Below are 22,116 nucleotides of genomic sequence, written 5' to 3' on the forward strand. Positions count from 1 at the left end.
TGGGAATGCCCTCAAGAGCAAGGGGGAAGTTTTGGGATATTTCTAGGAAAACCCCATCTCTGCTTGGATCTTCCCAGCAGGGAATTGCAGGAGAGCACAGGATTGGGACCCACAATCCACTCTGGATCATGGGAGTGCTCTCAAGAGCAAGGTGGAAGTTTTGGGATATTTCTAGGAAAACCCCATCTCTGCCTGGATCTTCCCAGGAGGGAATTGCAGGAGAGCACAGGATTGGGAGCCACAATCCACTCTGGATCATGGGAATGCTCTCAAGAGCAAGGCTTTTGGGATATTTCTAGGAAATATCTGTGGATCTTCCCAGCAGGGAATTGCAGCAATCCAAAGATAGGGAGAATGGGACTGGGAGCCACAGTCTGGATCATGGGAGTGTTCTCAAGAGCAAGGTGGAAGTTTTAGGATATTTCTAGGAAAACCCCATTTCTGGCTGGATCTTCCCAGCCGGGAATAGCAGTAATCCAAAGGTAGGGAGAACGAGCCACAATCCACTGTGGATCATGGGAGTGTTCTCAAGAGCAAGGTGGAAGTTTTAGGATATTTCTAGGAAAACCCCATTTCTGCCTGGATCTTCCTAGCAGGGAATAGCAGCAATCCAAGGGTAGGGAGAATGAGCCACAATCCACTGTGGATCATGGGAGTGTTCTCAAGAGCAAGGTGGAAATTTTGGGATATTTCTAGGAAAACCCCATTTCTGCCTGGATCTTCCCAGGAGGGAATAGCAGTAATCCAAAGGTAGGGAGAACGAGCCACAATCCACTGTGGATCATGGGAGTGTTCTCAAGAGCAAGGTGGCAGTTTTGGGATATTTCTAGGAAAACCCCATTTCTGCTTGGATCTTCCCAGCAAGGAATTGCAGCAATCCAAGGGCCGGGGGAACAGGATTGGGAGCCAGAGTCTGGATCATGGGAATGCCCTCAAGAGCAAGGTGGAAGTTTTGGGATTTTTCTAGGAAAACCCCATTTCTGCCTGAATCTTCCCAGCAGGGAATAGCAGTAATCCAAAGGTAGGGAGAACGAGCCACAATCCACTCTGGATCATGGGAGTGCTCTCAAGAGCAAGGTGGAAGTTTTGGGATATTTCTAGGAAAACCCCATCTCTGCCTGGATCTTCCCAGGAGGGAATTGCAGGAGAGCACAGGATTGGGAGCCACAATCCACTCTGGATCATGGGAATGCTCTCAAGAGCAGGGAGGAGATTTTGTGTGCCATTCAATCCCATCCCACGAATTCCCCTCCGGACCTCCCCGTTGATCCCCGGCTCATTCCCAGCCCGTTCTCCACGAGCAATTCCCGGTTCTCCCCGCTGTTCCCACTGAGCGTTCCCGCTTTTCCAGAGGCGCACGTTCCTGCACATCATCACGCAGTCGTGCCTGACGCTGGGCAGGGTGGAGGACGGCTCCCAGGGCCCCACGGTGGAGGCCTGTGACGGGAGCCCCCTGCAGAGCTGGATCCTCAGGAATTACTCCCGCCTGGAAGTCTTTAGGAAGGTTTACTCCAGCCCCACGGATTATTTCCTCTAGGGGCGTCGGGACTGGGAGGAAATCTAGGATGTGGTAAGGAATTGCCAGGAAATCTTCCTGCTGGAGGAGCTCAGTGGAGTTTCTGTCTTGTTTTAGTTTTGGGTGGAATTTTTGTGGTTTTGAAATGTTTTTTGGCGGTTTTGGAAATGTTCGTATTTCGTGGAGTTGGTAGATCTTCATGGAATACTTCAGGGAATTTTACAAGAATGTTTGAAACACTTTTTCACGCAGTTTTCATTGTTTCATGTCATTTTTCATACAATTTGCATAAAATTGTTCATAAAAATTCATAAATTTTTAACGAATTTTCATGGATCTTTTGTAGAGTTTTCAGAGAATTTTATTACAATTTTTCATATCATTTTCATACAATTATTGTATATAATATTTCCTGGAGTTTTCACAGAATGTTCACAGATTTTTTGGTAGCAGTGTAATAGGATTTTTATATATTTTTAATATATTTTTATAAAATTTAATATGATTTTTAATAGGATTTTCATATAATTTAATAGAACCTTTCATATCAATTTTTTTCTATAAAACAAGACAGAAGATTATTTTATAGCTGTAGGATAGAACAGATGTTTAATGTTAGTTCTTAGTTCTTAGTAATAGTTACTAGTAATTATTGGTGTTAATTATTGCTAGTTTTAATTAATTTTGGATGAATTAAACTCCCTTGATCTCTTGCTATCACCATGATTATTCCAAGCTGCAGGAGCTGAAGATTTGGTTCCTATTCCAAAAAAAATATTTTCTCAAAAAAGGTTCCGTTTTTCCTAGGATTTTCCTAGAATTTGATTTTTTAAACAGATTTTTTTCCTATCATTTCCACGGAATTTTTCCTATTCATTGGAGTAGCACAAGGAGATGGGTGGTAAGAAAACCAAATTCCTTGTTGGAATTTCCCACCAGTTTAGTTGGAACACCAGAAAAAAGTCTTTATTTATATACCTATATTTAAATATATATGTATATGTATATATATTTTATATTTTTTATTTCTATATAAAAATAAAATATATAGGAATATAATTGATATAAATTTACACTAATAAACACCTACGTGTTTATTAAGTAATACATAAACATACTGCTGTATTTTTCAGTAAATATAATATTACACAGAAATATTATAAATAATGAAGATAAATGGCGTTTCTGAGCCATGAGAGCATCAGCCTCTTGCAAAAATGATTTCTGATTTTCCTTCAGTTAAGGATATTATTATATTTTTTATTTTCATTTATATTTTATATTATTCTTTGCTATATGATTTTTTATTATTTTATACATAATATTTTATATTTTTCTAGATTATATTATTTAATCTATTTTTAGTCCCTTACATTTTGTATTCTATATTATTTTTTATATTTGTTTATATTGCACATATAGTAATCTATATTATATTACTTAATATATTAGTTTTATATTATCTATAATTTAATATTTTATTTTGATTTATATTAATTGGTTTGTATAATTTATTTATTTATTTGTTTATATATATCAATATTTATCCTCCTGGGTGAGCCCAAGACCTCAAGCAGCTCCCACCATTCCAGCCCCTCTATCCCTGAGGAAATCCCAAGGTTTGACATCAGCCTGGGCTGTTTGGGATGAATTTTGGGATTTGTTCCTCCTTTCTCCCCTCTCCTGAGGGCTCCAGGATTTTCCTGCCCATCCTGGTTTTCCCTGATTGTTCCCTTGCCATAAAATTGGGCTCTGCTCCAGTGGATGATCTGCAGACAGGATTTCCACCCTGAAATTCCCCATTCCCAGGGTTCTTGGGAGAGCTGGGAATGTTCCCCTGGAGAAGGGAAGGCTCCAGGCAGAGCTCAGAGCCCCTGGCAGGGCCTGAAGGGGCTCCAGGAGAGCTGGAGAGGGACTGGGGACAAGGATGGAGGGACAGGAGCGAGGGAATGGCTCCCACTGCCAGAGGGCAGGGATGGATGGGAGATTGGGAACTGGGAATTCCTGGCTGGCAGGGTGGGCAGGCCCTGGCACAATCCCAGGGAATGGTGGTGGGAATGCTCCTGGCTCAGCTGGGACTGAACCTCTCTGGTGTTGCTTAAGGACAGAATTTCCTGTTTAACTTCCTGGGATTTCTCTGGGAATTTGTTCTCCCCGTGGAACAGGTGGTGTTTTATTCCTTCCGATACGTTTCGTGTCCTCCTGATTCTCCCATCCCAAAGAAATGTGGTGGGATCAGAGGGGGTGTCCCAAGGAGAGATGCCCTGGGAACAAGAGCGTTTCCATGGAATACTGAGCAAATACATCCCCATCAGCATCAATTCCTGCTCTGGTCCCAAACTTTCCACGTGTCCATGGCCGTGGAGACCAAACTCCTCCATCCAACAGCTGTGCCTTGGAGATACAAGATTTCCTTGGAGTTATTTTCCCTTTGTTGGTTCGGCAGAGGGAGGAGCGGGCGGCTCCGGTGGGACGCGGTGGCGACGTCCCGGAGCTCCAGCAGCCTGCTCCACCAAACCAGGCCAGCAAATCGCATTCCCCGGTTGGAATTCCATTGGAATGCTGCGTTTCAGCAGGAATTCTCTGTCCCCCTCCCCTTGCAGAAGCTCACCCTGAGGCACCTGAACAGCAACCAGTGCCTGGCGGAGCCGTCGGAGGAGGACCGGCTGGTGCCCACCATGCGCGACTGCGGCGGCGGCCGCGCCCAGCAGTGGCTGCTGCGCAACATGACCCTGGGGGCCTGATTCCCGCCTCTCATCCCGCTTGTTCCCGCTTCTCCTGCTGCGCCCGGCGGTGCCCGGCCCTCTCCCGGGCCCAGCAGAGTCACCGGGGGGTTCCTGGTGCCGCGGTGCCCTTGGACTCCGAAGGTGGGATATGGAGGTGTCGCTGTCACACGTCCCCACAGAGAGGTGGCCCAGTCCAAAGGCCCTGTGGCACCAGCTGGCACTGGGAGCCATCCTGGGAGGTGTGGCCCGAGCTGATGGGATGTGCCGGGCTCTCCTGGAGGAGATCCTGGAGAATATCCTGGGGAATCTTGGGGTGGTCTCCCGTGCCCAGTGGGATTTGACAGCACCAAAGCTTCCTGGGCTGTGCTGGGAAAAAACAGGATCCAGTGTTGGGGAAACCAGGCCAGGACTGCACTTCAGCAGGAATTCCAACAGATGAGGCCACAGGAGACACGGGAATGCCGAGGGGAAGGAGTGACACTCATGGGACCTCGGAGGAAGCTGTCCTCTCCTTCCATGGGAATGGGGCTGGGGCCGGACCTGGAACAACCAAAACTGAGACCTCTGGAGCTTGGAGGGTCTCCATCCCTCCATCCCAACACATCCATGAATCCCTGCATCCCAGCTCTGTCCCTGGATCCACTCCCAGCTCTGCCTGGGAATCCCAGAGGTTCCTTTCTGGTTTCAGGAATTCGGAGGCTCGATCCTTTTGTGGGTCTGGCTGTTCCCAAAGTGCTGCTGGCACTCGGGAGCTGCTCCCCCTGGGATGTGGGGACGGGGACATTCCCAGAACGTGCTGGGGACATTCCTTTGGGAGCCACCCCAAATGCAGCTGTGGCCCTCTGGGCTGGGATTTTGGGAATTCTCACTGCCCAGAGGGTTCAGGAGACTGAAATCCCAGGGCAGCGGGATCCCAGCACGGGTAAGTGGGGAAATATTTCTCAGGATTTCCCTCACAATTCCCAGAAATCTCTGTAAAATGCACTGGGTCATTAAAAATGCTGGTATTTTCTGTATCTGCTCTGGTGGTTCTGGATTCATCCCGGGGTTTATGGGTGTGTAAATGTCAGAGGATATCTGCTGGATCCAGAGCATTACATGGGAAGCAGGAGGGAGTTCAGCTGGGAAGGGGATTGCTGGGCCTGCATGGAGCTGGAATATCCTGGATTAACTCGGATTGGGGCTCATCTCCAGCCTCCTGCCCAAATATTCCTGCTCCTCATCCTCCAGTCACTCTAAAAATACAAAATGTGGTTTAAAAGATCCCTCAGAAAAGGGAGAGGTTTTGTTCTGCTTTGTAAAAAGAGCAGGAAAACATCAGGATGAAATTTAAACAGGCATTTCCATGCAGGAAAAGAGGAATCAGTTATTTATTTCATCTCCTTCCCGAGGGTTTTGTTCACACCACAGCCCTGGGTGGGTCCGGGAATTGGGGTTGGGTTGGGAAGGAGGAGGTGGGGAATGTCCTGGGGACAGTGGGAGAGGGCGGTGTCACCTCCCTGTGGAGCACCCCTGGCTCCAAAGGGGGACAGCTCCACATTCCCAACGCTGCCCTGTCCCATCCCAAGGTTCCTTGACATCAGAGCCGGAGCTATTTACAAAATTAGGATTTTATAAATAGAATTTCTATATTAATATATAATTCTGTAACTCGTCCTACACTGCTGCAGTGCCCTTCAATCAATCAAGTCACGAAAGGACTAATTATTAACTCGTTTAATGAGATGCCCCACATCCAGAGTTGCTCCCTTGTCCGAAAAACCCCAACTAAAATCCCTCTTCTCAGTAATTCCCTGTTCCAGGTTGTCCCTGCAGGTGTGGGGAGCTGGAGCTGCAGGTGACACCAAACCCTGGTGAGGCCCAGCCTCCCCTGCTGGTAATTAAAGCCTTCAGAGGTAATTAAGTGCTCCTGTTAATGATGGGCTGCGGAGCCTGGGAATGAATCACCCAATAATCCCTTGGGAGGGATGAATGCAGGCACGGAGGTATTTCCCCTTTTTTTTTGGAATTTCTCAGAAATGTTAATAATTAGGATTGACTGAAAAATTGCACTGAGGGAACCAACCTCCATCGCATTTCCCTGGAAATTTGATTTATCCCTTTTTTTTGGATTTATTTAAGGGATTTAGGGATTCGTCCAGAGGGGATGAATCTTAGGATATTTTTGAGGCCAGGAATATCCTGATACTGGTGCCATGACTGCCTGCTCCAACTCCCATTTCAAACTGGAAATGATTTTTCCAAGAGAAAAGAGCAGGATCTGCCCTCAAATCCATATCCAGGCAGTGGGATTGGAAGAGACAGGTTTGGGAATGTCTCTGTTAATTCAGGGAATACATAATTAATTTCATCATTTCATTTGTCATGGTCCCCACATCAGCTAAAGCCTGGGAAAGCCTTCAGGTGCCGAAATCAGGGAATTGCAGGGAAAGGAGCTCCAGGGGGAGCCCCTGCCCAGGTGAGTTTAGATGGATCTAAACACAAACCTCGGACCTGGGATGGGAAACCTCACCTGGAATGTTCGGCCGGGATGGCAGCAGGGGAAGGTGGGTTTGTGGGATGATCAGCACAGGAGGATGTGGAGCTGCTGGAGAACCCAGAGGAGCCATGGAGCCAGGCTGGGAATGTTCCCCTGGAGAAGGGAAGGCTCCAGGCAGAGCTCAGAGCCCCTATGGAGCCAGGCTGGGAATGTTCCCCTGGAGAAGGGAAGGCTCCAGGCAGAGCTCAGAGCCCCTGGCAGGGCCTGGAGGGGCTCCAGGAGAGCTGGAGAGGGACTGGGGACAAGGATGGAGGGACAGGACCCAGGGAATGGCTCCCACTGCCAGAGGGCAGGGATGGGTGGGAGATTGGGAATTCCTGGCTGGGCTGGAATTCCCAGAGCAGCTGGGGCTGCCCTGGATCCCTGACAGTGCCCAAGGCCAGGCTGGACCTCCCTGGGACAGTGGGATTTGTCCCTGCACAGCAGGATCAGCTGGGAATTCCATCATTCCGTGGGAAGAGCTCTGCCAGGGCTTCCTGGAGCAGCTTCCTGTCACCAGGGCCCTTTGGGTGACATTGTTCCATGCTCACCATTCCTTTCCCACTCCCACTATTCCCTCATCCCACCCCAGCTGGCAGAACATGCTGGGAATCTGCTCATCCCCCTAAAAGCAATGGTGACTTTAATTGCAGTAATTACAGGGAATGGCTCCCCTTGGATTGTCACTGTCACATTGGGATGGATCACAGGGAATCTTTGCCCAATTCCAGCCCAAGGAGAGGCCTCTGGGAAAACAGGAGGGATGGAGGAAGGAGAAACAGGAGAGGGGAAGCTGGCAAGGCTGCTGGATCTGTGAGCCAGGAGGGTTCTGGCAGCATGGCCAGAGTTAGCCAGAGTTTGGGATGAATTCCATACAAAATTTCCTTTAATTGGGTGGGAAAATTAACAGGCATTGTGTCAATTGCAGGGAAAAAGGGGGGTAACAGAGAGATTGGGAATAGGAAACAGAAAAGTGAGAAACTAAATTAATTTTCTGGCAGAAAAAAAAAAAAAAAGGTAGAATAGAAATACAGTGGCGAGAAAAATCCTTGGGAATCAGTTCTGAGGAAGGTGATGGTTAAAAAATGAGGTGTGGCTGGGCTTTATCCCATGGTTAAAGCTGCCAATCCAAGTTTTTCCTGGAGCTGATGGCAGCAGTCCTGGAACAGCAGGAGTGGGCGAGGAGGACCCGTGGATACAACCTGGCCCTTGGGAGCATCACCAGCCCCTTCCCACCCCAACTGCTCCATGATTCCCTGGGGATTTATCGACATTTTGGGGCTGGTTTCCTGCTTCCCGCCAGCTCTGGATCAGGGCTGAGCTTTGTGGCTTCTCTTAGGGAATTTCTTCCCGGGTGGAAGGGGCTGTGTCCCCTCTGTGTCCTGGCAGTGCTGCTTGGCTGCTGTGGGGATCTCAACGACTTAAAAACTTCAAATAGAATGCAATGAAGGTAAAAACGGGATAAAAGGAAAGGGAATGGAAATAAATAGAATAGAAATGAATAGAATAGAAATAGAATAGAATAAAATAGAAATGGAATAGAATAGAAATAAATAGAATAGGAATAGAATATAATAGAAATAAATAGAATAAGAATAGAATATAATATAAATAAATAGAATAGAAATAGAATAGAGAAATAAATAGAATAGAATAGAATAGAATAGAATAGAAAAGTGGGGGTACCCGATCTCCCCTCCTGGCTGGTTTTGTTGGGAGCTGGAGCCCCTCCGAGGGAGGAGGGATGGAGCCCCGGGGGAGGATGCTGGGGAGAAGAAGATGAGGAGGAGGAGGATGAGCGAAAGAAGGATGCTGGGGGGAGGATGAAGGGGAGGATGAAGATGCGGAGCGCACCGAGGATGCGGAGGGCGGGCTGTGCGCGGGGTCGCTACGCGCAGAGACGCGCAGGGTCAGAGGGGGCGATGGCGGGTGCGGGTCCAGGGGCGGGACAGGGGCGGTGCGGGAGGAGTGTCGCTGCGCGGGGCGTTGCGCGGGGCGGTGCTGCCCTGCCCGGGGCCGCTGCCGGCGGCTCCGCGTGGGAGGCGGCGGCGCCGGGCGGAGGCTCCGCGGCCGCGGCGCGGCGGGGCCGGGCGGGCTGTGCGGGGGATGCTGAGCTGAGCGGGGCTGTGCGGGGTGTTGGGGGCTGCGCGGATTTTGCGGGCTGAGCGGGGTATCGGTGGCTGCGCGGATTTTGCGGGCTGTCTGTGGCTCCGCGGATTTTGCGGGGTATCTGTGGCTGCGCGGATTTTGCCGGCTGAGCGGGTTGTCGGTGCCTCCACGGGTTTTGCGGGTTGCGCGGGCTGTCGGTGGCTCCGCGGGTTTTGCGGGCTGTGGGTGGCCGCGCGGATTTTGCGGGGTATCGGTGGCTCCGCGGATTTTGCGGGGTATCGCTGGCCGCGCGGATTTTGCGGGCTGCCGGTGGCTCCGCGGATTTAGCGGGGTATTGCTGGCCGCGCAGGTTTTGCGGGCTGTCAGTGGCCGCGCGGATTTAGCGGGGTATCGCTGGCCGCGCGGGTTTTGCGGGCTGTGGGTGGCTGCGCGGACCGCGCGGGCTGCGCGGGGCTGCGCGGAGCATGTCGGCGCTGCGGCGCAAGCTGGGCGATGAGTACCAGGTGGTGAGCACCTCGGCCAGCGGCGGAGGCCTCCCGCCCCCGCGCAGCGCCCCGCGCGGGAAGCGCCAGCGCTTCGTGGACAAGAACGGGCGCTGCAACGTGCAGCACGGCAACCTGGGCGGCGAGACCAGCCGCTACCTGTCCGACCTCTTCACCACGCTGGTGGACCTCAAGTGGCGCTGGAACCTGTTCATCTTCATCCTCACCTACACCGTGGCCTGGCTCTTCATGGCCTCCATGTGGTGGGTGATCGCCTACATGCGCGGGGACCTCAACAAGGCGCACGACGACAGCTACACGCCGTGCGTGGCCAACGTCTACAACTTCCCCTCCGCCTTCCTCTTCTTCATCGAGACCGAGGCCACCATCGGCTACGGCTACCGCTACATCACCGACAAGTGCCCCGAGGGCATCATCCTCTTCCTCTTCCAGTCCATCCTGGGCTCCATCGTGGACGCCTTCCTGATCGGCTGCATGTTCATCAAGATGTCGCAGCCCAAGAAGAGGGCCGAGACGCTGATGTTCAGCGAGCACGCCGCCATCTCCATGCGCGACGGCAAGCTCACGCTCATGTTCCGCGTGGGCAACCTCCGCAACAGCCACATGGTGTCCGCCCAGATCCGCTGCAAGCTGCTCAAGGTGGGTGCTCCGCGGGGGATCGCGGGGAAGTTCCTTCTTGGAAAGCCGCCCAGGGCAGTGGTGGAGTCCCCATCCCGCGTGGAGGTGGCGCCTGGGGACGTGGGGGTCTCGGCAGTGCTGGGCATGGTTGGGATGGTTGGACTTGATGGCCTTGGAGGGATTTTCCAACCTCAGTGATTCCATGGGAGCCATTGCAGTGCCGGGAATGGTTGGATTCCGTGGTCCTGGGTGGCTTTTCCAACCTCAGTGATTCCATGGGGGCCTCGGCAGTGCTGGGAATGGTTGGATTCCATGGTCCTGGGTGGCTTTTCCAACCTCAGTGATTCCATGGGGGCCATTGCAGTGCTGGGAATGGTTGGATTCCATGGTCCTGGGTGGCTTTTCCAACCTCAGTAATTCTGTGAGAGTCTTGGCAGTGCTGGGGTGGCTGGGATGGTTGGATTTCGTGCTCTTGGGGGGCTTTTCCAGCCTAAACAATTCCATGGTTCTGTGACAGAGCCGTGGCCCCACTGCTGTTCCCCTAGGGACATCCCACCCGCCTCTCCGTGTCCCTTGGACATCCCTCTCTCCTGCCCATGGCTGTCCCCACGTCCCTGGGGCTTGGAGCAGCCCAGGGGCCGGACTGGATGATCCCAGATCGTGTTTTGGGTCCTGCTGCTGTCCCAGCATCCCTGTCCTGTTTTCCTGGCGCAGGGAACATCTCCGGGAGCCTCGGGCTGCGGGCTCAGCCATCAGCATTCCCAGCCTCCTTGGAGATAATTCCTACATTCAGCGCAGGATTGGGATGGATATTTATAGATTCCTATAAAATGCTCCATTTCCCTGACAAGGAAATCCTTTGTGGCTCCGAGCCTTCCGCGAGCCGGGAAGGAGAAAGCTCCGGGCATAATCCAGAGCTTTTTGGGCAGCCCTGAGCCCAGCCAGGCTGAACTTTATTGACGTGAGCTCCAAGGAAAGCAGAGTGCCAGGCTTAGACCTGGAGCATCCCTGCCCTGGAGGGCTGGGAAAGCCGGCGCTGCTCTGAGGCTCGGCCGGGGCCGCGGATCCCGAGGGGAGAGGGAATCGGGAATGGGGATGGGGATGGGGATGGAGCGGGTGGGAGGAAGGAGCCGGCTCGGGGGGCGTTTGCTGCGTGTGGAGCATCCCGCAGGGACCCCCGGGAATCGGGATAGGGGGGTGCTGGGCAGGGAATGGGGTGTCCTGTCCTTGGGGGGAGTATCCTGCAGGGCATGGGGTGTCCTGTCCTTGGGGGGAGTGTCCTGCAGGGAATGGGGTGTCCTGTCCTTGGGGGGACTGTCCTGCAGGGAATGGGGTGTCCTGTCCTTGGAATGGGTGTCCTGCAGGTAATGGGGTGTCCTGTCCTTGGGGGGGGAGTGTCCTGCAGGAAATGGGGTGTCCTGTCCTTGGGGGGGGACTGTCCTGCAGGGAATGGGGTGTCCTGTCCTTGGGATTGCAGTGCCCTTGGGATGGGTGTCCTGTCCTTGGGGTGGGGTGGCTGCCAGGGAATGTGGGTGCTGATTCCATTGGAAGGGTGTCCTGCAGGGATTGGGGGTGTCCTGGTAGGATTGGGGGTGTCCTGCAGGGATTTGGGATATCCTGGTAGGATTGGGGGTGTCCTGCAGGGATTTGGGATATCCTGCAGGGATTGGGGGTGTCCTGCAGGGGTTTGGGATATCCTGCATGCCCTTCCCTCGGGGTGTGGGTGCTGTGCAGAGCGGGGCAGGGTCCCCATTCCCAGGACAATCCCCTTGGGAATCTCCCCGGTTTTCCTCCCCTCCCTGCAGCCCCAGGGACGGAGCTCAGCCCATGGGAGGCTCCTGAGCCTGTCCTGTTCTCCCAAATCCGTTTCCCTGGCATTGCAGGATCAGGACTGGCCCAAACCCCTAAACCTTGGGGGGTCCCCTAAACCTTGAGGGAGTCTGTGCCTAAAAGAGGGAAAGAATTCCTAAAAATCTCCCAAAATAACCCTTGAATAGCTTTAAAATGATGGAATATAATTTATAAATATTATAGCTATTATTTATAAGGATAAATATATGAAATAGCATTACAGAATAATACCATAGATTTATGTAATATGCAATCATAAATATTTATATTTAACAATATATAATTTATACAGTTTGTTTTAAAATATTTAATAATGTGTAAATATATAGTTCCACACTATATAAATATATTTAAATAATTTATTTCAAGCTATAAACAATCAAAAATTAGTAATTTCCAGTCCAGCATTTGAAAATTGCTTTTTTTTTTTTCTTTTTTGGCTCTGGAAGTGCCAGAGGGGGAATTTTAAAAGTTGGAGCTTCAAACTCAGTGTGGCTCCAAAATAATTCCCTGGATTTGAATTATGGGAAAAGAAAGGTTTGTGCTTGGAAGAAAAGCAGTGCCAGGTCGGGCCTTCTGGGGGAAAAAAAGGGAAGGGGAAAAAAAGTGGAAAAAATGATAATTAGAAGGAAAAAAGGAGAAAAAAAAAAAGGAAAAATGGGGAAGAGGAAAATAAAAGGGAAAATAAAAGTGAAAAATAAAACGAAAAAAGCAGGGGAAAGGAAAATGGAAGGGAAAATAAGAAGAAAAATAAAATTAAAAAGGGGAAAAGGAAAATAAAAGGAAAAATTAAAGAAAAAAGAAAAATAAAAGGAAAGAGGAAATGGAAGAGGAAAAGGGTAAAAAAGAAAAAAAAAAGAATAAAAGAAAAAGGGATGAAGAGGAGAAAAGGAAAATGAAAGAAGGAAAAAAGATAAAAGGAAGGAGGGAAAATAAAAGGGACCCACAGCAGGGAGAATAAGAGAAAACTAAAAGAAAATGAGAAAAAGGGAAAATAAAAGGAAGAAATACCAAGGGAATAAAAGGAAAAAAATAAGAGAAAAGGAAAAGAAAAAAGAGGGGGAAGGGGGAAGAAGAAAAAAGGGGGAGAAGGGAACCAATAAATGGGAAAATAAGAGGAACAAGGAGGAAGCAGGAGAGCTGTGCCTGTTCCCAGGCCCGGCTGGGGTGGCCAGCCTGGGGGACACAGGGATGTGGAGCAGGAACTGGGAATTCCTCCCCAGAGTCCTGTGCCAGGGGAGCTGCAGCCCAGAGGGCTCAGATTTCCTTGGGAAGGGTTTTTGTTACGGAAAAGGTTCTTTTCCTGCAGAGCTGCGTGGAGCTGGGAATCCCAATCCTTTATTTTTCCTGCCAGGAGCAAAACCAACCACAAAGCCTTAAAGTGGGAAATCTGCACAAAGCCTCTTTTGCTGTAATGGGAATTTTGGGATGGATTTTTGGGTTTGGGAGGAGCTTGGGTGTCACTCAGAATTCCTGAGTTTTCCTCCCCCATCACTTGGAGCAAAGGAGTCACTCAGGGTTCATTCCTTAGCAAAATGTTCCCTCTGGAATTGCCTGGGGCTGGATTCTTCCCGGGACTCGGGGAGGTGTAAAATTAAATTTGCTTTCTCTGGATTTGAGCTCTGGAATTCCATCTGAAGTCCCAGGGAGCAGCTGGGAGTGTGTGACATCCCAGCTGGATCCGGGAACACCTGGACCTGTCCCACAGCAGGGCTGGGAGGGATGTGCTGGATCCCCAGGGAATTCCAGGGATCCAGGGGGAGAGGGCAGTGATGGCGCTGTCAGAATTTAACCTGGAGCTAGATTGGACATTAGGAAAGATTTTTCCATGGGAAGGGAAAGGGAGGTCAGGCACTGGCACAGCTGCCCAGGCAGGGCTGGAGCCACATTCCTGGAGGGATTGCAAAGCCATGGATGTGGCACTTGGGGACCTGGGGCAGTGCTGGGAGTGGTTGGGAATCAATCCTGGAGGGCTTTTCCAACCCAAACTTCCTGGGATTCCACGATTTCCTTCCCCCCGTTTCCCTGGGCTGGCCAGCGCTGCGTTGTCCTTAACTCCCGGTTCCACCTGGTGAAATCCCAGAATCCTGGAATGTTCGGGCGGGAAGGGCTGTCAATCCCATCCCACAGGCAGGGATTCTGCTGTCCCAGGTCGCTCCAAGCCCTGTCCAAGCTCTCCCTGGGCACTCCCAGGGATGAGGAGCTCCAACGTCCCTTCCCCTCCTTGTCCCTCGCAGTCCCGCCAGACTCCGGAGGGAGAATTCCTGCCCCTGGATCAGCTGGAGCTGGACGTGGGCTTCAGCACGGGAGCTGACCAGCTCTTCCTGGTGTCCCCCCTGACCATCTGCCACGTCATCGACTCCAAGAGCCCCTTCTACGACCTGTCCCAGCGCAGCATGCACACCGAGCAGTTCGAGATCGTCGTCATCCTCGAGGGCATCGTCGAGACCACGGGTGAGTGGCACTGGCCTGGCTGCAATTCCTGCTGGCCTGGAGAGCCTGGAGCTCCCTGGAGAGCCTGGAGCTCCCTGGTGGCCTGGAGAGCCTGGAGCTCCCTGGAGAGCCTGGAGCTCCCTGGAGCTCCCTGCAGAGCCTGGAGCTCCCTGGAGCTCCCTGCAGAGCCTGGAGCTCCCTGGAGCTCCCTGCAGAGCCTGGAGCTCCCTGCTGGCCTGGAGAGCCTGGAGCTCCCTGGTGGCCTGGAGAGCCTGGAGCTCCCTGCAGAGCCTGGAGCTCCCTGGAGCTCCCTGGAGAGCCTGGAGCTCCCTGGAGCTCCCTGGAGCTCCCTGGAGAGCCTGGAGCTCCCTGCAGAGCCTGGAGCTCCCTGGTGGCCTGGAGAGCCTGGAGCTCCCTGGAGAGCCTGGAGCTCCCTGCTGGTCTGGAGAGCCTGGAGCTCCCTGCTGGTCTGGAGAGCCTGGAGCTCCCTGGAGAGCCTGGAGCTCCCTGGAGAGCCTGGAGCTCCCTGGGGCTCTTGGCATGTTTGGAGTGCTTGGAGGCAGCCGGAGTTGGGGTTTTCTGCAGAGGGGTTTTGGCACTGGGGCTCTCTCCAGGGGATGGATTTTGGTGTTTCTGCTCTCTCCAAGGGAATGGATTTTGGTGTTGGTGCTCTCTCCAGGGGATCGGATTTTGGTATTGGTGCTCTCTCGAGGGGGATGGATTTTGGCACTGGGGCTCTCTGCAAAGGGATGGATTTTGGTGCTCCAATGGGATGGATTTTGGTGTTGGTGCTCTCTCCAGGAGGATGGATTTTGATGCTGGGGTCTCTCCAAGGGGATGGATTTTGGTGTTGGTGCTCTCTCCAGGAGGATGGATTTTGGTGCTCTCTCCAGAGGGATGGATTTTGATGCTGGGGTCTCTCCAAGGGGATGGATTTTGGTGTTGGTGCTCTCTCCAGGGGATGGATTTTGGGGCTCTCTCCAGGGGGGTGGATTTCGGCACTCCCAGGATGTGGGTTTGGAATGTGGAGCTCCCAGCTGGGATGTGGTGCTCCTGCATTTCCCAGCTGCTGCTGGGCACAGGGAATGTTCAGGGTACCCCTGATCTGTTTTGGGGCCGTGTTCTGGAGTCCCAGTGTTCCCACCCTGCCTCCCCAGGGCAGGAGAGCACAGCCCAGAGGGAGGAAGGTGAACCCTCTGAGTGCTTCCCTAAAAACTCCCTGATGTTTCCCCAAAATCCCTCTGATAATTTCCTGAAAAATCCTTGATATTCCTCAAAAAAATCCTTGATATTCCTCTAAAAAATTCTTGATATTCCTCAAAAAAATCCTTGATATTCCTCTAAAAATTCCCTGATATTTCCATAAAACCTCCCAGATACTTCCCTAAAAACCCCTGATCTTTGCTTACCAACCCCCTAATAGTTCCCTAAAATTTCCTTGATGTTCCTCTAAAAACTCTTTGGTATTGTCATAAAGACTCCCTGATGTCCCCATAAAAACTCCCTGATATTTCCCTTAAAAATTCCTGATACTTCCCTAAAAACTCCCTGATATTTCCCCTGAAATGAAATTCTGAACCTCCATGATATTTCCCTAAAAATTTCCTGATACTTCATTAAAAACCTCCTGGTGTTTCCCTAAAAACTCCTTGATACTTCCCTTAAAAATCCCTAATATTTTCATAAAGACTTCCTGATATTTCCTCCAAATTCCTGGATTCTTCCCTAAAAGCTCCCTGACATTTCCCTATAAACTCTCTGACATTTCCCTAAATCCCCCTGGCACTTCCCTAAAATCTCCTTGATATTTCCCTATGAACTCCCTGATATTTCCCTAAAAAATTTGTGATATTGCCAAAAAAATTCCCTGGAAAAGCTCATGGGAAACTTCCAGTCCTGACCTGCAGACCAGGCCTTGCAGATTTCTTGTTTTTATTCCTCAGAAAAATTAATTCCAAACAAAATGAGGGAAGAAAAGCTCTTTTGTAAGTAACTCTTGGAATTTTAAACCCTGGCTTTGTTTTGGGAAATATTATTAACCTGGAAATTATACGGGGAATGGGGGAAAAAAAAAAAAAAAAAAAAAAAAAAAAGGAATTTCTGGTTCTTTAAAGCCTAACTGGGATAAGGTTCCAAATGTTGTGACCTATTTTTGGGAGCTGAGCTGAAAATTGGACAAAAAATAGAGCAAAATGTGCTGGATGTGGATGACACAGGAGGGAATGAAAGGGTTGGGAAAATCTTCCAGTGGGAGCGAAGGGAGGAGGAGGAGGAGGAGAGGGCAGGGCCGGGTTTGAGGGATGGGAGAGCTCATCCAGGGTGCTGTGGTTTTTAGGGAAGGGGGGCCACCTCCGTGGGTTTAAATCCTGCAGAAATCCCAGGTTCTCCTCTCAGTTCCAGGCTTTTCCCAGCAAATGCTGCATTTCCCCTCCCATCCCTCACCTGGAAGGCCAAAGCTCTGGAAAAGCAGAGGTTTTCCTGTGGGAAGGTGCATGAGCAAAGCCTGGCATCCCTGGATATAAATGGGCATTAAATACTGGGAATAATGGGATGCATTTCCTATGGGTCACATCCCTGGGTGCTTCTGGGAAGGGAAAATGGGATTCATTCAGTAGTTTTGGAGAGGTTGAGTGGGGTACTGGGAATGTGACCTTGGAATTGGGATGAAGGCCTGGAAGGATCAGCCTCAGCTTTGACAGAACCTGTAAAAAGTCCCATCCCTCACCTGGAAGGCCAAAGCTCTGGAAAAGCAGAGGTTTTCCTGTGGGAAGGTGCATGAGCAAAGCCTGGCATCCCTGGATATAAATGGGCATTAAATACTGGGAATAATGGGATGCATTTCCTATGGGTCACATCCCTGGGTGCTTCTAGGAAGGGAAAATGGGATTCATTCAGGGGTTTTGGACAGGTTGAGTGGGGTACTGGGAATGTGACCTTGGAATTGGGATGAAGGCCTGGAAGGATCAGCCTCAGCTTTGACAGGACCTGTAAAAAGTTTAACAATTTACAAATCCCAGGGGTTTTTTTCCTCTTTGTGGAATAATTTGGAGGGAATTCAGCTGGACCACCTCGTCCAGACCCTGCTGTGGCCAGGAGAGGTTGGAGCAGATGATCCATGAGGCCAGCCTGGCCTTGGTCACTTGCAGGGATGGGGTAAGAGATGAGAGGGAACTGGAGGCACTGACGGGATCAGGATTCAGGGAAGTGTTTCTCCCTCTCTATTTTACATTATTTATAGTAACCAAGGGTTTAGGAATCCAAATATCCATGGTTTGCGTTGGCTTTGCTGTGGATTTGGAGCCTCCAGGTTGGCTCCAGCAACTCTCTTTCCTTTAATCATTGAAGGATCCAGTTTCCTTCCCATTTCCCAGGTTATTCCCATTCCATTCCTCCCCCATCTCCCTGTGCTGCAAATCCCTCCCAGATTACAATGAGGATCACAAGTGTTGGGTGTTTCTCCCTCTAATATTATAATAAGCAGGGATTTAGGAATGTGAATATCCGTGGTTTGAGGCACCTCTCTCTTTTCCTGTGGATTTGCAGCCTCCTGGTTGGGAGGAATTTTTCCCTTGAACTTCCTTCCCTGCTTTAATCCTTGCCTTTGATCAGCTGCAGCACTGGGGGGTTTGGCTAAGGAGGGAATATTCCCAGTAAATCTGGCTGTGCCTGGCTGCAGAGGCACTGGAGGGGTTTTGGGAGATGCCTGCTGAGGGAAGTGGGATCTTCCTGCTGCTCTGTCCCACCTGGCTGATGGAAATCCCCCTTTCCAACGCCTTCCCTCCTGGAACAGCATCCAGACGGTTTCATCCTGCCTGGATGGAGCTCACGTGCTGTTCCTCAGTGCAGCTGGAATTCTGGGAAACATCCACATCCCTTCCTGCTGTCCTCACCCTCCCTAGTCCCAGGCTTTGGGCTCTGTGGGAGAAAAGGCGTGGGAAGTGGATCCAGCCAATTCCTGCAGGGAGGAGGGAAGCTGGGAGCTCCTCATCCTTGATGGAATTCCCTGAGAGTTCCTGATCCTTGCTGGAATTCCTTGAGTGTTCCTGATCCTTGCTGGAATTCCTTGAGTGTTCCTGATCCTTGCTGGAATTCCTTGAGTGTTCCTGATCCTTGCTGGAATTCCTTGAGTGTTCCTGATCCTTGCTGGAATTCCTTGAGTGTTCCTGATCCTTGCTGGAATTCCTTGAGTGTTCCTGATCCTTGCTGGAATTCCTTGAGTGTTCCTGATCCTTGCTGGAATTCCTTGAGTGTTCCTGATCCTTGCTGGAATTCCTTGAGTGTTCCTGATCCTTGCTGGAATTCCTTGAGTGTTCCTGATCCTTGCTGGAATTCCTTGAGTGTTCCTGATCCTTGCTGGAATTCCTTGAGTGTTCCTGATCCTTGCTGGAATTCCTTGAGTGTTCCTGATCCTTGCTGGAATTCCTTGAGTGTTCCTGATCCTTGCTGGAATTCCTTGAGTGTTCCTGATCCTTGCTGGAATTCCTTGAGTGTTCCTGATCCTTGCTGGAATTCCTTGAGTGTTCCTGATCCTTGCTGGAATTCCTTGAGTGTTCCTGATCCTTGCTGGAATTCCTTGAGTGTTCCTGATCCTTGCTGGAATTCCTTGAGTGTTCCTGATCCTTGCTGGAATTCCTTGAGTGTTCCTGATCCTTGCTGGAATTCCTTGAGTGTTCCTGATCCTTGCTGGAATTCCTTGAGTGTTCCTGATCCTTGCTGGAATTCCTTGAGTGTTCCTGATCCTTGCTGGAATTCCTTGAGTGTTCCTGATCCTTGCTGGAATTCCTTGAGTGTTCCTGATCCTTGCTGGAATTCCTTGAGTGTTCCTGATCCTTGCTGGAATTCCTTGAGTGTTCCTGATCCTTGCTGGAATTCCTTGAGTGTTCCTGATCCTTGCTGGAATTCCTTGAGTGTTCCTGATCCTTGCTGGAATTCCTTGAGTGTTCCTGATCCTTGCTGGAATTCCTTGAGTGTTCCTGATCCTTGCTGGAATTCCTTGAGTGTTCCTGATCCTTGCTGGAATTCCTTGAGTGTTCCTGATCCTTGCTGGAATTCCTTGAGTGTTCCTGATCCTTGCTGGAATTCCTTGAGTGTTCCTGATCCTTGCTGGAATTCCTTGAGTGTTCCTGATCCTTGCTGGAATTCCTTGAGTGTTCCTGATCCTTGCTGGAATTCCTTGAGTGTTCCTGATCCTTGCTGGAATTCCTTGAGTGTTCCTGATCCTTGCTGGAATTCCTTGAGTGTTCCTGATCCTTGCTGGAATTCCTTGAGTGTTCCTGATCCTTGCTGGAATTCCCTGAGAGCTCCTGATCCTTGCTGGAATTCTGTGGGGAGAGCAGCAGTGCTGAGCTGAGCTCTCCTTCCCTCCCCAGATTCCAGCCAGGAATGTGTTTAGGGATGCGTCTCCTCTGAGGGATTTTTTAGGAGTCACAGGAGGGGTCCCGGCCCAGGATGGTGGAGGTGATTCCTTGGGATGGTTTTAACTAAAAAACAAAATATTTGGATGGATATTGGGAAGGAATTCCTGGCTGGGAGTGCGGGGAGGGCTGGGCTGGAATTCCCAGAGCAGCTGGGGCTGTCCTGGATCCCTGGCAGTGCCCGAGGCCAGGCTGGGCACTGGGATGGTGGGAAGTGTCAGGGGTGGGATGGGATTTAAGGCCCCTTCAACCCAAACCATTCCATGATTCCATGACCTGAAATTCCTGCGTGGGGAGTGCTCAGAGTTCCTCCCTGTCCCAGCCCCCGGGAGCTGGAGGAGCCCCACTCTGGCACTGGGATTGTTCCCATTTTCTGCGGCAGAGACCCTGAATTTTTTGCTCCCGTTTTTTTGCAGGAAAAGGGGATTTTTAAAGCTGAGGAAAAGGTGGAATGTGCTGGGAAAATGCGGGGAAGTGTCTGGTGGGAGAGGAGAGTTTGGGAACAACAAGTGCCTGGCGGTGTCCCAGGCTGTCCCATTTTGGAGCCTTTCCCAGTGGAGATGCTCCCATGGACACGGGGCTGGTGACGACTCCTGAGGGTCAGTGCTGATCATTCCGGGTTATTTTGGATATCTCTCCCACCCCCCGTTATCAGGATAATCTGGAATTGGGAAGAACATTCCAAGGGTTTATTTTCCAAACCTTTTGTCCTCGTTTCCCATTGTTGGGATGCAGAACTGGAAGCTCTGTTGTCAGCAGAGCTTCCTGGTTCCGTTCCTGTGGAGAATTTGACTTTCATCCTGGATTTTCCTGCTGGAATTTGCCTCTGGATGTCTTTGGGATTATGAAACCCTTTATAATGGTGTGTTATCCTGCAATTTATTGATAAGCTGCTAAAATTCCTGAAAAAATGAGCCATTAATAGGAATCTGAAGCAGACAAAACCCTGCAGGAATGGTTTGTGCATTCGTATTCCAAACTCATTAAATTTATTTTGGAAACCTCTTCCCGTGATTTGCGGATTGAAGAACTCCAGAGCCTGCCAGGCTTTTTAATTAAAGAAACAGGGATGGCATCAAAGGCCTTTTCCTCTGGTTTTGCTTTTAAAAACATGAAAAAACTGGAATTCTGGAACCACAGGAAGGGTTCTCCGAGATCCTTGGGGGTGAGCTCGGAATGCAGCCACTTGAGGGAACAAAGAGCTGGGACAGATCTGAAAATTACCAGGATTCTGATAATTCCATTTAAAATGGGATTCTTTTGGATGTCTGTTCTCAGTGTCAGTGAGCAACCTCAATACAAATTCAACAGCTTTAGAGGTGGAACATAAAATATGGGAATTCTGGAATGGTTTGGGTTGGAAGGGACCTTTCAAGGTCAATTTATTTGTGGGTTTTTTTATCTTTCCATTCAGATTTTGAGATTTTTTTTTTGTGTGTTGGGTGGGAGGGCGACAGGAAAAGAGGATTCAGCACTTCACATATCGGCAGTAGCTTTGAAATTGCATTTATTTTATTTGAAATATTTTTAAGCACAGCCTGAGCATGGTAAAATATTCCTTTAAAACTCTCAGGGCCGAACATCCCACAGATCTTTTCCCGGTGCTGCCGTTATAGGAAATTCGTCAGTGGAAAATCCAATATTTTTTGGTCACATGGACAAACACGTTTGGCCCTGGCAGAGCTGGGACTTCCTGGGATTGGGACCTTCAGCTCCAGCTTCCTTCTGCCCCCCTGGAGCTGCTGGGCTGGGAAAGGGGGAAAAGGGGATTTCTAAAGCTGAGGGAAAGGGGGAATGTGCTGGGAAAATGCAGGGAAGTGTCTGGTGGGAGAGGAGAGTTTGGGAACAACACTTCCTTCTCCCTTTCCCTTTCCCCTTTTCCCTTTCCCTTTTCCCTTTTCCTTCTCCCTCTTCCTTTTCCCTTTTCCCCTTTTCCCCTTTTCCCCTTTTCCCCTTTTCCCTTTTCCCTTTTCCCCTTTCCCCCTTTCCCTTTCCCCCTTTCCCTTTCCCCCTTTCCCTTCTCTTCCCTCTCCCTCTTCCTTTCCCCTTTCCCCTTTCCCCTTTTCCTTTTCCCTTTTCCCTCTCCTTCTCCCTTTTCCTCTTTCCCTTTTCCCCTTTCCCTTTTCCCCTTTCCCTTTCCCCGTGGATGATCCCAGGGGAGGAGTGGCAGTGTAGGATGGACGGGATGGATGAGACCAGAGATCTCTGAAGCCAAGTTTTGGAATTGGGGTTTATTGCCAAGAGCCTGGGTGCAGGGAGCTGCCAGCCACAGCAGGCCCCAGAGAGGCAGCGAGGTAAAGAGAGCATGGAAAAGAGGAGGGGGGAGAGAGAGAGAGAGGAAGAGTAAAAAAAAAACCAAGTTCCCGTTACAATACCATAAATCTTCCTCTGTGCTGAATATTCTAATTCTCACTAACCAATCCAATAC

The 22,116-nt window shown here is 50.4% G+C and overlaps 2 protein-coding genes across 5 annotated transcripts in view; both read left to right on the forward strand.

The window, feature by feature from the left end:
- GALNT13 (polypeptide N-acetylgalactosaminyltransferase 13) overlaps positions 1-4,373 on the forward strand; it is a 43,673-nt gene extending 39,300 nt beyond the window's left edge. Inside the window, exon 12 of the mRNA XM_041467318.1 lies at positions 4,120-4,373. Coding sequence (XP_041323252.1) covers positions 4,120-4,260 — 141 coding nt within the window. The 3' untranslated portion in view covers positions 4,261-4,373. The remainder of the gene's footprint in view (positions 1-4,119) is intronic.
- Positions 4,374-9,247: 4,874 nt separating this feature from the next.
- The window catches only part of KCNJ3 (potassium inwardly rectifying channel subfamily J member 3), a 29,906-nt gene continuing 17,037 nt past the window's right edge, over positions 9,248-22,116 (forward strand). The window contains exons 1-4 of one of the 4 annotated variants that reach the window (XR_005955118.1): positions 9,248-10,011; positions 14,079-14,295; positions 19,644-19,731; positions 20,105-20,665. Coding sequence is in view for 3 of the 4 variants with exons in the window: in XM_041467300.1 (XP_041323234.1) it covers positions 9,334-10,011; positions 14,079-14,295; positions 19,644-19,666 (918 nt within the window). In the remaining variant the exon portion in view is untranslated. Of the gene's footprint in view, positions 10,012-14,078; positions 14,296-19,643; positions 19,763-20,104; positions 20,666-22,116 lie in introns of those variants that run through there. The other 3 variants (XM_041467301.1, XM_041467300.1, XM_041467299.1) reach the window with 3 other exon arrangements.

This window comes from Pyrgilauda ruficollis, unplaced genomic scaffold, assembly GCF_017590135.1.
Source record: "Pyrgilauda ruficollis isolate IOZ18807 unplaced genomic scaffold, ASM1759013v1 scaffold205, whole genome shotgun sequence".
Classification (NCBI taxonomy): Eukaryota; Metazoa; Chordata; class Aves; order Passeriformes; family Passeridae; genus Pyrgilauda; species Pyrgilauda ruficollis.